This window comes from Mercenaria mercenaria, chromosome 13 (genome assembly GCF_021730395.1).
Source record: "Mercenaria mercenaria strain notata chromosome 13, MADL_Memer_1, whole genome shotgun sequence".
Lineage (NCBI taxonomy): Eukaryota > Metazoa > Mollusca > Bivalvia > Venerida > Veneridae > Mercenaria > Mercenaria mercenaria.
Window position 1 is genome coordinate 39,403,380 of NC_069373.1, and position 13,965 is coordinate 39,417,344.

At 34.4% G+C, this 13,965-nt stretch overlaps 1 protein-coding gene across 4 annotated transcripts in view; it reads right to left on the reverse strand.

The window, feature by feature from the left end:
* LOC123528694 (isocitrate dehydrogenase [NAD] subunit gamma, mitochondrial-like) overlaps positions 1–13,965 on the reverse strand; it is a 21,490-nt gene continuing 7,525 nt past the window's right edge. Inside the window, exons 9-14 of one of the 4 annotated variants that reach the window (XM_045308623.2) lie at positions 12,019–12,165; positions 9,510–9,604; positions 9,000–9,060; positions 7,310–7,398; positions 2,643–2,675; positions 1–1,086 (exon numbers count right to left, since the gene is read on the reverse strand). In XM_045308623.2, coding sequence (XP_045164558.2) covers positions 2,663–2,675; positions 7,310–7,398; positions 9,000–9,060; positions 9,510–9,604; positions 12,019–12,165 — 405 coding nt within the window. In that variant the 3' untranslated portion in view covers positions 1–1,086; positions 2,643–2,662. Of the gene's footprint in view, positions 1,087–2,637; positions 2,676–5,753; positions 5,769–7,309; positions 7,399–8,999; positions 9,061–9,509; positions 9,605–12,018; positions 12,166–13,965 lie in introns of all 4 variants that reach the window. The other 3 variants (XM_045308624.2, XM_045308626.2, XM_045308625.2) reach the window with 3 other exon arrangements.

The window sequence follows — 13,965 nt, forward strand, 5'->3', positions numbered from 1 at the left end:
TGAACATCGTAACAAAATTTTATTTCTTTGAAACAATATAAATAAATCTAATAGCAACAGTATCCTCTAGAACTCTGAAACAGAATAGAAATTAAAAAGTGTTGGATTTACTTTGAGAAAATGTGTTCATATAGGGTCATTGATCTGGTCTGCAATTTTAGAAAATCGGTTATTTTAAGTCTCTATGCAAGTTTAGATTATACTTGCATGACCTATGACCCTGACTTACCAATGTCTATATCGGATGATGATACACTGTAACTTCAATTATAACTTTCAGTTTACAATACTGACAAATTTTAACATTTAAAACAAAAACAGTATTTGCTCTAAGCTGAACAAAGAACCAATGCAAATGTAAGTTAAAACAGATTTACTTAAAAATAGATTATAAAATGAAATATATAATTTTTGTCATCCATCCTGAATGAAATAATAACTGAAGGTTATTTTAGTAGAAGATTTTCATCACTTAGACCATTATTCAATAATACTCATGTATGCTAATATAAGACATAGTATAGGTTTCAATTCATTATGTCTGAAACAGAATAATAACAATGATAAAAACATCAATTAAATATTGGGATGAAATTAACATACATATATTTTCAAAGAATCAAAATTTACATGTTACACTCACATTTTGTGGTAATAAAACCACATTAAAGTCTGCAGATCTTAACATTTATAAATACAACAAAAAAAGTGTGTAAAAATTACTATTAATTGTAAAAGCACAATGTAAAATAACAAAGACTGATATATTTGTACAAACTGATTCAGTACTTGGGACAACACACACATGCTTGTAGAGCTTTCCTTCTATTTTATTCATATAATGAGTTTCTTTGAACTTTGTGGCCCAATGGATTGCCAGTTCATAAATTCAGCAATAAAATACATTTGATTAAACAGGAGGCTTAGTTAGGAATTTTGTTTCAGAATACATCCTGTCACAGCAGCTTAGAGAGGAAGATTGCGCCATATATACAAACACAGCTGGAACATAATAGGACTGCTTCATTTCACTATATTATACTAAACATGTTGATTGCACATAATACTCTGGACTTTCAAACCAACCTGAAACGAAACAAAAGTGAGACTTTATATTATTTCTAGAAAAGTAATACAAGTGATTTTTCTTCAGATTTTTCAGTGGTTTAGTGAAATATACCAGTGAATTATCATCCAAAACTTCACTGTTTCAAACGTAATATTACTTCACTTGTATGAAACTTCACTAGAACACAGAAGAATATGAATTATAAACAATCATTGATTCTTATAAAAAATAAACTTCAATACAGACATTGATATACAATTACACTACCAAGACCATGAAATATACAACCATTATATATAAATGTAATCCTTTAGAATTATTTAAGTTTTTCCAACCTAAACATTTGTGACACCATGATGTCTTCTGGGAGGATGCACATTGCAAATTTGGTAAAACCATTGAAAAGACATCAAATAAAAAGGACATTAATTTTGTCTGTCTTATAACAATGATCAATTTGACCTTACACTGAAATAATCTAATCATTTAAAAGAAATATCCTCTTAAAAGAACTAGGATTACATTATAACCTGTTATATTTTGTTGCTTATATTGACTACTATAATTTTTGTGAAATTCAGAACCAAAAAAAAAAAAAAAATTAAAATATTTCTAAAATTAGATTTACACGAAAGTATTAGAAAAAGTTCCTATGTTGGAGAGTGCAGTAATTCTAGCCAAATTCAGCATTATGGGCATAGTCGATGAATGGACTGGCTTTGCATTTTTGTCATGTTCATAATTTTAAGAGATTAGACATGGCATATTGAAACCACATGTAATAGCAATATTGATCTTGACATTTCAAATGGAAGGTATTAGAAGATACTGAAATGAATAGTTGTAAGCTAAGGCAATTCTGTAACTAATAGTAATAGCTAAACATTTAGGGCTCTGACACAGCAAACATCAGCACATATACATTTCTGTATCTGCCACTCCAGTCAGTGACTATGCCCTTGTTCATTGAGCAAGTTTATTTGAAGCTACAATAGATTATAATTTGGGGAGGGTAAGATGGGGAAATAGCAGACACAAATGACTCTGTAGAAGGTATGTTTAAATTATCATTGGAAACTATAAAACAGTATGGTCTTTATTTCAATTCACTGAAGAAACTCATTTTCATTTATATAAGTGCAGTTACAACAGTCATATGCAAAACTTCATTGAAGGTTCCATGTGCCTCACCGTATGAATGCATCTGCGAACATCTCTAAATTGTTTTTTGATACTTGTAACATGTGTAAATGTTGAGTTCTGCTCAACCCGGGGCTAGATGGCATGGACGGCTGCATGCATTTCCACTATCGTCCATGTACAGGCTCAATCAAACGGAGCCTAAAACATTTTCATTTTTGTTGTGTTGAACGACCTGTGGAGTTTCCACTTTTTCTATTTCAATACTGAAGCAAGAGGTACCTTGTTTACCTGTAAGTCTACATTTAATATGTAATTAACGAACTGTACGCTACTTTAACTTCCTGATTTGTTATATCAAGCCAATAAATAGAAGTGCATTTTGGTAACAAGTTTTGGAAAAATTTGGATCTCTACAACTAATATACCTTACTCTTTATTTTAACACTAGTATCACTGTACTGACCTGCAAATGACAAGAAAGTCTCATGGACAATACAGATTAAACCATGTAAGGTCTAAAACACAGCCTAAACAAAAATACTTTCTAATCATCAGTATAATCCATGTACTTTATTTTTCTTATTGAGCATTACTAGAACATAACTGACATGTCATTGTGTTCTAGCAGTTACATGTACTTTAGTAATTTAGATAGCGTGTACACAGGTCCAAGGAAAAAATTTATTGTTATTTAGGAACAGTATTTATCTAAACAAACGACTTAATGTTCTTTTTGGTTTAAAGCAGTTTTTCAACTGTATTTCAGTTGAATACAGTACTCACTTGTAAAAACCATCTGGAGAAATCAGTCAGTCTCAATTTTCTTGTTTATAATTTCTTTTTTTAAGTGAATTGTCACTGAAAGTACTTCCCTACTCTAAAGGAAAGGATGAAACCTCAACATTTACTATTAATTCAATATTCGCCCAGTCAAGCAAACTGGAACCAGTTCTACAGATAAACATTTATTGTGTTATCAATGTCACATTTAATATAAGAGGGTCATGATGACCGTGGATCGCTCACCTGAGTAATATGAGCTACATGTTTCAAATGTCAAACTGATGATAAAATATTAAGAAAGTCAGTAGGTCACATTCACTGTCAATGAAATTCAGTTTTATGATTTGTGTGCAAAACTGTGTATGTCATCAAAATTTCAAGGCTGTATCTTAAAAAAAACAAGAAAGTAGGTCAGTAGGTCAAGGTCACAGTCAAGTGACATCATATTACTTGGGGTCATCAGGTAATTATAATTAAACGGTCTTGGAAAAAGGATCAGATGGTTTTTAAGTATTTTTCCTATATAACTCACATAATATCTAAGTGACCCCAGGGCGAGGCCTCTTTTAACCCCAGAGGCAAAATTTGAAAAATTTTGGTAGAGGACTACTAGAAAATGCATCATACCAATTATCAAAAGCCTTGGTCGTATGGTTTGAGACAAGAACATTTTTAAAGTTTTTTCCTATGTAAGTCTATATAAAACTTGGGACCCCCAGGGCAGGGCCTCTTTTCACCCAAGGGGTACAATTTGAACAATTTTGGTTGAGGACCATACGACAATGCTACAAACCAAATATCAAAGGTCTAAGTGTTGCGGTTTCAGACAAGAAGATTTTTAAACTGTTTTTCCTATATAAGTCTATGTAAAACTTGGGACCCCTGGGGCGGGGCCATATTTGACCCTAGGGGGATAATTTGAATGATCTTGGTAGAGGACCACTAGATGATGCTACATACCAAATATCAAAGCCCTAGGCCGTGTGGTTTTGTACAAGAAGATTTTCAAAGTTCCCTATATAAGTCTATATAAACCATGTGAACCCCGGGGCGGGGCCATATTTGACCCTAGGGGGATAATTTGAACAATTTTGGTAGAGGACCATTAGATGATGCTACACACCAGATATCAAAGCCCTAAGCCCTGTGGTTTTGGACAACAAGAATTTTAAAGTTTTTCCTTTCGGTTGCCATTGCAACCAGAGTTCTGCATGGAATTCAATTCTTTGAAAAATTTTGAAAGGGGACCATCCAAGGATCATTCCTGTGAAGTTTGGTGTAATTCTGCCCAGTGGTTTTCAAGAAGAAGATTTTTTTAGAAAATGTTGACGGACACATGACACATGACGGACATTGAGCGGTCACAAAAGCTCACCATGAGCCTTTTGCTCAGGTGAGCTAATAATTATTTCATTATACATGTACACAGATGCAAAACAAAAACTCTAGTGACCCTATGCAAAGAAAATTCAAACATTTTAATCTAGCTTCTGCATACATTTTTTTTTTTACTGATGGCAAAAACACAACAAACTCATGCCTTTACTACCTTTTCATTACAAACAATGTCTTGCAATGCACACAAGTGGCATGCAATACTCCATGTTCAACTTCATGTACAAGGGTACCAGTACAGGTATGCAAAAACAAACACTCATTCCTGATGGTACCATCACATATAAAAGGTTTAATGACGCACATTTTAGTGTATCATATGACCTTATTAAGAATGTGTTAACTTCTTTTCATTCAAACCCATTTTTTAAAGTAAAACCTATAGTTTCTGGATTCCTTAACAGACAGTGTAAAGTTATTCTTTCCTAAAATTTTCCACTATAAAACATTGATTTAGTAAGATTGGACTAACTTCAAAGACAACCCTTGTCTCAACCATTGCATTATTACAGATTGAGAATTTACTACATTGGTCTTATTTCCTGATTTAAATGTCAATAACCTAAGATGACAAATTAGGCTGTGTTGTTTTGGGGAAATGAATTTCCTTAACATTCATATGGGTTTTAAAGTTATGAGTCATAGTGTTAAAAAATATTCATTTTATGAAAAAAAAATAGGGTTGTAACAGTTATAACAGTAGCTCGATCAGGGATGCTGTATTCGGATTTTTGCCAGATTGGATCTTACGAGGCACACAAGCGCCGAGAATGATCAAACCTTGCAAAATCCACAAGAGCCGAATACAAAATCCCAGATCTAGCTACTGTTATAATGACCATTTTATTATATACCTCTACCTTTTTGTTTGTTGTTTTGTTATTGGACGCAATCTTCAATGTTTATCGATATTCGAATGGAACTAAGTGAAGTTTTATGTGCGCTATTTATAGAACTGTGTCAGGTCATGCATATTAATGAAAGTAGTATGGCAGCATACAATACGGAAGGTACAATATGGAATCTAAAAGGTACAATACGGATTTTTTTCTGCCTGTTCGTATTTAATTGTGAAATACAAGCCGATTTTTTTTACAGAATCTATATAGGTATATAATAAAACCAAATTTTACACTAATTGCAGTTGTTTGACAAAAAAACCCATTTGTGCTTTCTGAACACATCTTTCTTCAGGAGAAATTAGTCAATTTATATTGATGTTTACAAAACAATTCTGTCACTGCCGCAAGCAATCACTCAGAATGCATGACATTCTGTATCAAGCCAAACAATGTTATTATGTTAATAGTAACAGTTCTGTAATGCTACTATTGCTTGTCAACCCACATGACATTATACATACAGCCCCAGCTCTTTTCTGTAAACAAATGTATAAGAAGCAAACATTTTGAATAGTGACTCTTTATTTTTTAACCTGCAAGTTCATCTTTCACTCACAAGAACATTATGCTGTGTTATATGCCTCTTTTTTGACAGACACACATTATGTCATATGGAAACGTTTCAGCTTTTCATGATGAAGGAATACATTAGATGTCCCTCCAAATATTGTTACAGACAAGGGTTGGTACCTGGGTAAAACCACAAACTACAACCCAAGCGAGGTTTTGAACCTACAGCAGGAAACGGCAAGTAATACGAAGTCAGCAACCTTAACCAAAACATCAAGGAGACGCCTACCAAGTTTTAATCTGTAACAGCTACAGTAACAAATTACCCACGTTTATTCTCACTCATTTAGCTAAATAACAAAGAAAAGTTATTGCTAGTAGTGTTTCTGATTATACATGGTGTCAAAAAATCATGGTTCATGATGTTGAAATTTTTTTCATCACTGGCAAAATTTTACATCCAAATAATGCACCCATATTAACCTAAATCTAGTAAAATTGCCACACTTATCTATTAAAATGCAAGCAAAATAATTTCTAATTAGACAGAACTATGAAAATTGACAATCCCTGTGCACTCTGTTAAAAATTACCACAATCACTAGAATAATGTTCCTGCTCAAAAGCAAAGTCAAGCTATTACATCTTATTCTGGCCTGAATAGATACATCCGAGTTGCGCCATAAGAAAACTAACAGTGCATTTGTGACCAGTATGGATCCAGACTAGCTTGCCCATGCGCGCAGTCTGGTCAGGATCCATGCTGTTCGCTAAAGATTCCTCTAGTTCCAACAGGCTTTGAAAGCAGACAGCATGGATCCTGACCAGACTGCACGGATGCGCAGGCTGGTCCGGATGCAAATGCACTATGTTGGTTTTCTCATGGTGCAGCTCATTTATTCTGATTTTTGCCACAATTAATCAACAGTCTTATTAGCAATGTACTTGAAGCTGAAATTTTGACTGACTTTAGTTGTTGCTCTGTTCAAAACGGTCCTAGGGTGCCTTATTGGGCAGATGATTAAGGTTTGTGACCTTGAAGTACTAACTGCTTCCTGCTGTAAGTTCAAACCTTCGTCTGAGTGTAAATACTTTCATTAGAGGTCGCTTTCCAGCTTATCAATGGAAGTTCAGTGAGTCACTTAGATACCAAAATCACCTGAATACTCTTTGGGGCACAGAAATCTTCCTAGGAAATTAAGGTTGGAAAGTCACCAAAAGGCCAATATTACATTGGTTTAACTCAATACCATAAAAAAATAAACATATTAACTCTTAAAGTCTCATTCCCATCAAGTGAGATTACATTGTAACTCTTTACATTTTACATAAATAACAGAAAACTTTTCATGTGTTTTATTACTACAGTTAGCACACTGTCTCCTTAACTTATAAAAGTATTCACATAAATGTAAAGTATTATGGATACTATTGCTTGATTCCCCTCCTAAACAGATTTTAACCAACAAGTAGAGCATTTTTAAAATGCCAAAGATTGAAATCTTACCAAGCTTTAGTCTTGGGTTTAAGTTCTTGTATAATAGCTTGAACAACATCGGTAGTGGTGGCCTGTCCCCCAAGGTCTGGGGTATGAACCTAAAATATTAAAAAAAATTCAAATATAAAAACAGAAAAAATACCAAGTCAGATATACTTCAAACCTTATTCCAAATATATAATTTGGTGTTTCTTTTGGTCAAAATCAAACATTTAAAAATACTCATTTAAAGTTTGTCAGAAAAAATTTAATCTCTTTTATTTCCAGGGAGTTTGGCATAAATATATGTGTATCTTTAAGACATAACACAAGAAGTGAAAACATGGAAGTCAAATATAACTGTTAATAGTTACATTTTCGTAAACAAAAACTTTTGATCATGATAGGAAACCTTGTTTTTAAAATAAAACAAGATTCTATTTTCTGTGCAAAATGGGAGTAGTGTGTAAAATGCAAAAAGGACTACTGTTTGTAAAACTGTCTCCTGTTGCAAATGGTTGAGTGGTTGGATTAATTGTTGCTAGTGGCCATCTTTCTGGCTCCAATATCTTAAAGACCTGCCACTTATTTCTGTTGCCTTAAATATTCAATTCTGTTTCAAAACAAACATTACAAATTTTCATATAACAGAGTTATAATGAGCACATTTTAATGATTGTAACTGTTCACAAATTGAAACATTTGACAATCACATAAACATTGGTAACATTGGTAAAGTTATGTTATTTCAATACTATAGGAAAATTGTAAAACTCATTAAAAAAACTTTTAACAAATTAAATGCTTCAGGTTAAACAAGAGTGCCAGACTGTCACAAAATACGTCCCTCATCGAACTTGGCTTAATTCAAGGGCCATAATCCAAGAATGCCTGGGGTCATTTGGGTGGTTATCGAATATACTTGGCCAGATATTATGCCCACAAACATTGTCAGCAAGTTTGGTGAAGATCGGATGAAAACTGTTCGAGCGGACAAGGCTAAATTTGCAGTTTTTTTAGTAATTCAAGGGCCATAATCAAAGAATGCTTAAGGTGATTTGGGTGGTTTCAAACTTGGCCGAAATATTATACCCACAAACATTGTCAGCAATGTTTGGTGAAGATCGGATGAAAACTGTTTGACTTAGAGAGCAGACATGCTTTGGACGCCAACCGCCCACCCACCACAGGTGTTCACATAATACGCCCCACTCTTTCAGAGACGGGCGTATATAAAAAATGACAAGACCGAGATTCTAATCCTGTGCCACATAATACAAATTTCTGCCATATTACCATTGCTATAGCGCTACAGGGCCACTTACAACATTTTTCTTCATTGTAACAATCTGTTCTAAAGCTCAAAGAATTTGGTAACAAATGTGTACAGTAAATCCTGTGGGTAAAGACCACCCTTGAACAATGAAAACAGTGGTCTTGTTGACAGGTAGCCTTTTCAGAACAGGTAAATTAAAAATCATTAATATTTATTATTAAGTTGGAAGACAAATTAGTGGTCTTTATTCAGGGATGGTCTTTAACACATGTTTGACTGTACCTGTATTCTAAGATGCATTTCTCTAATGACAGATGAAGCAGTCTCATTTTATAACAGAATACTGTTCTGATTGGGGAATGAGAAAAAGAAACTATCAACATCAATCATCTCTTAAGCCCTACTTTGAAAATATAACGTACATATTTAACAATATATTCAAACCTTCTTTTCATTGAGAACATTGAGGACAGACTCTCTGATCAGGGTAGCATGTCTGTAATGTCTGGAAAGAGAACAGTATAGCACTTTTAAAAGTAATTACTTGCATTAATGCCAAAATGTTTATAATGTCATAGACTCCCCTAGCAAATATTTCCTTGTTGAACAGAAATGTGGTTTGAAATTTAAATTTGGAAAACATGACATGAACCTTTAAAAGCTGAACATATAAATTAAGTTTTATTAAATATTTCTGCTGGTGATTAAACATTAAAGAGCATGGTGACATTATGTTGCAATAACAGATCATCTTTATTTACTGTTTAATAGGCTATTCTAATTTGTCTAACAAAATGGTCCAGAATGGCAGCAATTTGCAATTTATTGTCATTGTAGGAGGCATTCAGAATGGTGCATTTAATGTATAACAATTGCTGATAACATGCTGCAATATGAAATTTGAATGAGGCATTCAGATGTGTTGTTTCCACTTTTTAAAGATCATTAACCTACCCAAGATAATCTAACATATCACAACTAGCTAGCAGTAGCCCAGTTGGGTTGGCAATATTTTTCCCCTTCAATGACAAGCCAGTGTTCCTTGTCCCCTGAAATAAACAGCACATTTTCTGATGTATGTACTCATTATGGTACAAATGTAATTGTATTTCATTTCATGTTTACTTACAACAGGATATTCATAAAGGTCTGTTTAATTCCAAAAATGTAATGTCCTGCCAATACCAGTACTAGATTGATCCCTACAAATATCTGACAATTTCCAACAAGAACTGTTAAAAGGACAGCACACTCAACTCCTAAATGAAGTGTGAGGGTGGTATACTAAGAAACAAAATAAGAAATTAAAATTTTAAATAAGAGCACTGCCTACCGGTGCCATCGCTTGTCTGCAAGTGCTGGACAATATGTAAGAAAAGTTCAAATTTTCTAAGTACAAAAAGGGCCACAATTCTGAAAAAATGCAAATCAGAGTTATGGGTCTTGACCAACATTGTCCCCTAATGATGATAAGCAAGTGTGCAAAGTTTTAAACCTGTAGCTCTTATAGTTTTTGAGAAAAAGTGACCTAAACAAAAAATTTTAACCAATAAACCAAATCAAATTTTCTAAGCACAAAAAGGGCCATAATTCTGACAAAATGCAAATCAGAGTTATGGGTCTTGGCCTACATAGACCTGTAATGATGGTAAACAAGTGTGCAAAGTTTCAAAGCTGTAGTTATTAGTTTTTGAGAAAAGATGGACCTAAACAAAAATTTTAACCAAGAAACTAAAATCGTCTAAGTACAAAAAGAGCCATAATTCTAATAAAATGCATATCAGAGTTATGGTTCTTGGCCTACATAGTCCCCTAATAATGGTAAACAAGTGTGCAAAGTTTCAAAGCTGTAGCTCTTACAGAGAAAAGGTGGACCTAAACAGAAAAATTAACCAACGCCGACACCGACGATCAAGTGACGACAATACCTTGCAGATTTTTAAAAAAATCAGACGAGCTAAAATTGCAGAAAAGCCAAAACACCACAGCAGATTTTCAGGTGTGGTTTTTTAGTTTTTCTTCTTGGGAAAGGAGTAAAAGGAGGGAACCAATACCAGATATAAGTAAAGGTGAGTGCAGATTGATGGTGGTGGAGGAAGTGGGGAATTCAAATATATACATATAGGGATGAAAGGGAGTCAGTAGTGCAGTGATCAGCAAGTTGAACTACAATGGCAGTGATCCAGGTTCAATTCCCTGTTGGGGCTGATATTCTGACTAGTGTTCAGTGCTGGGTGATTTACTTAGATTTGTACTGTTTCCAGCTGTATCATCCTAGACTGGATGCTGGAGAGGTAAATACCTGGTATGACATCTGCCGTAGACTCGGCTGGAAATAAGTTGTTTTGGGGGGACTTTCATCAACTACACATGTTAAACAAATGAACTTTTTCTCTTTTTTTAGGGAAGATAAACTAGCCCCTATGTCAGTGATTTTTTTAACCATACAGAGTAATTTAGGGAAAACAAGTGACCGAGTATTGCAGTGGCAATACAGAAGTCCCCTACTGGTGAAAAACAATTTTACTTGACCTTCAACAGTGACCTTGACCTTTGACCGACAACCATGGGTCATGTGTGCGAAATATAGTCTAATCATGGGGAACTTTACTGTGTAGTACTAAAAACAACCTGTTTCTGGCAAGATGTTATAAATTTCCACAACACACATATAGGGAAAATTAACCACTCCTTCAAAAACCCTAATTTTAATGAATCAACACAACATGAACAATCTTGGTAAAGTCTCACTCAAGGAACATTTGTATGATATTAATTCAAAATCAAGCGGTGATGTAGGAGATGTCATTTCAAGGACCTTACGTGCAACTAAGCGGAACCATTCGTACAACTTTGGAAGAGGACCATACAAGGAACTTCTTGGTTAAGTTTCATCAACACCCATCAAATACTTTCTGGTGAGATGTTGTTTAAAGAAAAGTGTGCATGGTGGATGGTGGAGGTTGAGTGATCACAACAGCTCACCCAGAGCTACAGTGAGCTAAAAAGAGAGCTTAACTGATCCATCAGTAGAACTGTTTCTCAATGTTATCTACCATACAATACTGAGCAGCTCAAAAGCACAAACTTAGACAGGCTATATTAATATTCATGACAAGAGGAATTAATGAGGGCAGCTCATTTCTACTGCCACAGCACTCCACACTACTTATGACATCACAGGAAAGATGTCACCAAAATGTTACTTCATTTGAAACAATCAGAACCTTTAATATTTCAGCATCAAATGTGACTGACGTTAAAACTATGTGAATTACAAAAGCTGGTAACAAAAGAGAAAACAAAACTGTAAATAGATTAATTTAGAGAGGTTTCAGTAATTCTAAATTTGGTATGAAAATTGAAATGCAATGACAGTAGCCTTCACAAATTTAAACACTTAAATACAATTGATACCTAAATTTAGGCAATAAAACTGCAATACTCAGTGAAATAATGTTACCATCTCAAAGACAGCATAATCCTCTCCAATGTTCATACCACCTACCACACCAGAGCCACCAACCAGTCCTGTTGCTATGTTACTGAGAATATTACCATAGAGATTGGGCATTACTAGAACATCAAATTGCTGTGGACGAGATACCATCTGTAAGTATAACAACTCAAAATTTAGCTGACTCAGTTCAAAACCTGTATAGTAATGATTCAATTTTCGTGTTCCTAGTACGTTTAAATTAATCTTTAGAACATACATTCTGAAATAATTCAATAACTTTGTAGCCCTTAAACAAGTTCTGTTCATATAACAGAAGATAAAACACTTATTGTTCATGATTATCAGTTTCTGAACTTTTTTCTGCTGCCTCAGTAATAAATACTCAAGTTTTAACTGTGAGTATTCAGCATGGAATTTTTACAGAAAAAACACTTGAAAATCTAAGTTGCCATCTTTTTTAACCAAACATTTTTGTTGTTGAATATTTGTTAAATTTTCTTTAATTAAGAAATTGTTTGCCAGCCACTGAGCTTATCCATAAGTCTTTCACATGTGTTTTAACTGCTGACACATTTCCATAATAAAACAAGTTATCTGAGAGGCTGACTTCTCATGTAAAGATATTGGGTGGTTTAGTACACTCTTTTGTAGGCTGTTAACTTAAAAAGTTATTGTGAAATCTCCAAGATATACATCTAACAACTCTTGTGACCATAGCTTTACAGAAAACAAAATAGAACAATGTTTGATGGCAACTTTCCAGCTTTAATGGTGGAGGTCGACCCCACATGCCCCTCTGTGCATTATTTCATCACATTCAGGCACCTGAAAAGAACCACAGATCTTTTGTAAGCTAGCTGGATGGCTTCCTCATGTGAAGAATTCTATGCCCCGCACGAGGTTCAAACTCATATTGCTGAGAGGCAAGCAATTCGTAGTCACTGACCTTAACCACTCGGCCACGGAGGCCTGTCAGTTCATTTTTATCTGTTAAATACAAGTTATATTTTCTACAGAATATTCATATGTAAAAATCTGTAATATACAATTAAACATTGCTCCCTCATGCATCCTGCCTAGCTCAAGCCTTTAAATTCCGATCCCCAACTGCCTTCCTTGTATTTTCTTCTCTTTTTTTTTTCGCTGAAAACTCTGGTTAACTAGAGCATTTGATTACACCCTGGCAAGCTGAGAAATGAGTGTTTTACTTATCAAATAATCAAGGCTTTCAAGTGATTTTTGCCTGATTTATCACAGTTCAGAGTGCAGATGCGCAGGAACAGAACCACAAGAGTGTTTGCCTGAGTGGTTAATCATCTGAGCATTTGAACAATGAACCATGGTAAACAAGTGACCGAGTATTGCAGTGGCAATACTGAAGTCCCCTACCGGTGAAAAAACAATTTTAGTAGACCTTTGACCAACAACCATGGGTCATGTGTACAATACAAAGTCTAATCATAAGAATCGTTCTAAAAAAAAACCTTCAATGCAGTTATAAGTAATGGAGCAGAAACAAGTTTTTACTTGACCTTGAACAGTGACCTTAACCTTTAACCGACAAGCATAGGTCATGCGCTGATATATCATCTCATCATGAGGAACCTTTGTGTGTAGCACTAAGATAATCTATCAATGCATATAAAAATTAAGGAGAAGAAACAATTTTATTTGACCTTCAATAGTGACCTTGACCTTTGACCTACAAGCATAAGTCATGTATGTGCATAATCTACTTATTGCCCTCTATTTACATACCAAGTTTTATGAACCTAGCTTGAATACTTTTTGAGTTATCGCAGAATCTGGATTTGTGGACGGACAGATAGATAGACGGACGGACGGAGGGCATCTCCACCGGATGGAGACTAATTACATGACAAACCACAAGAAGGCCTTGCTTGTTTTCATTCTTACATGCTCATTTAAATACTTTTATAAAAAGTATGC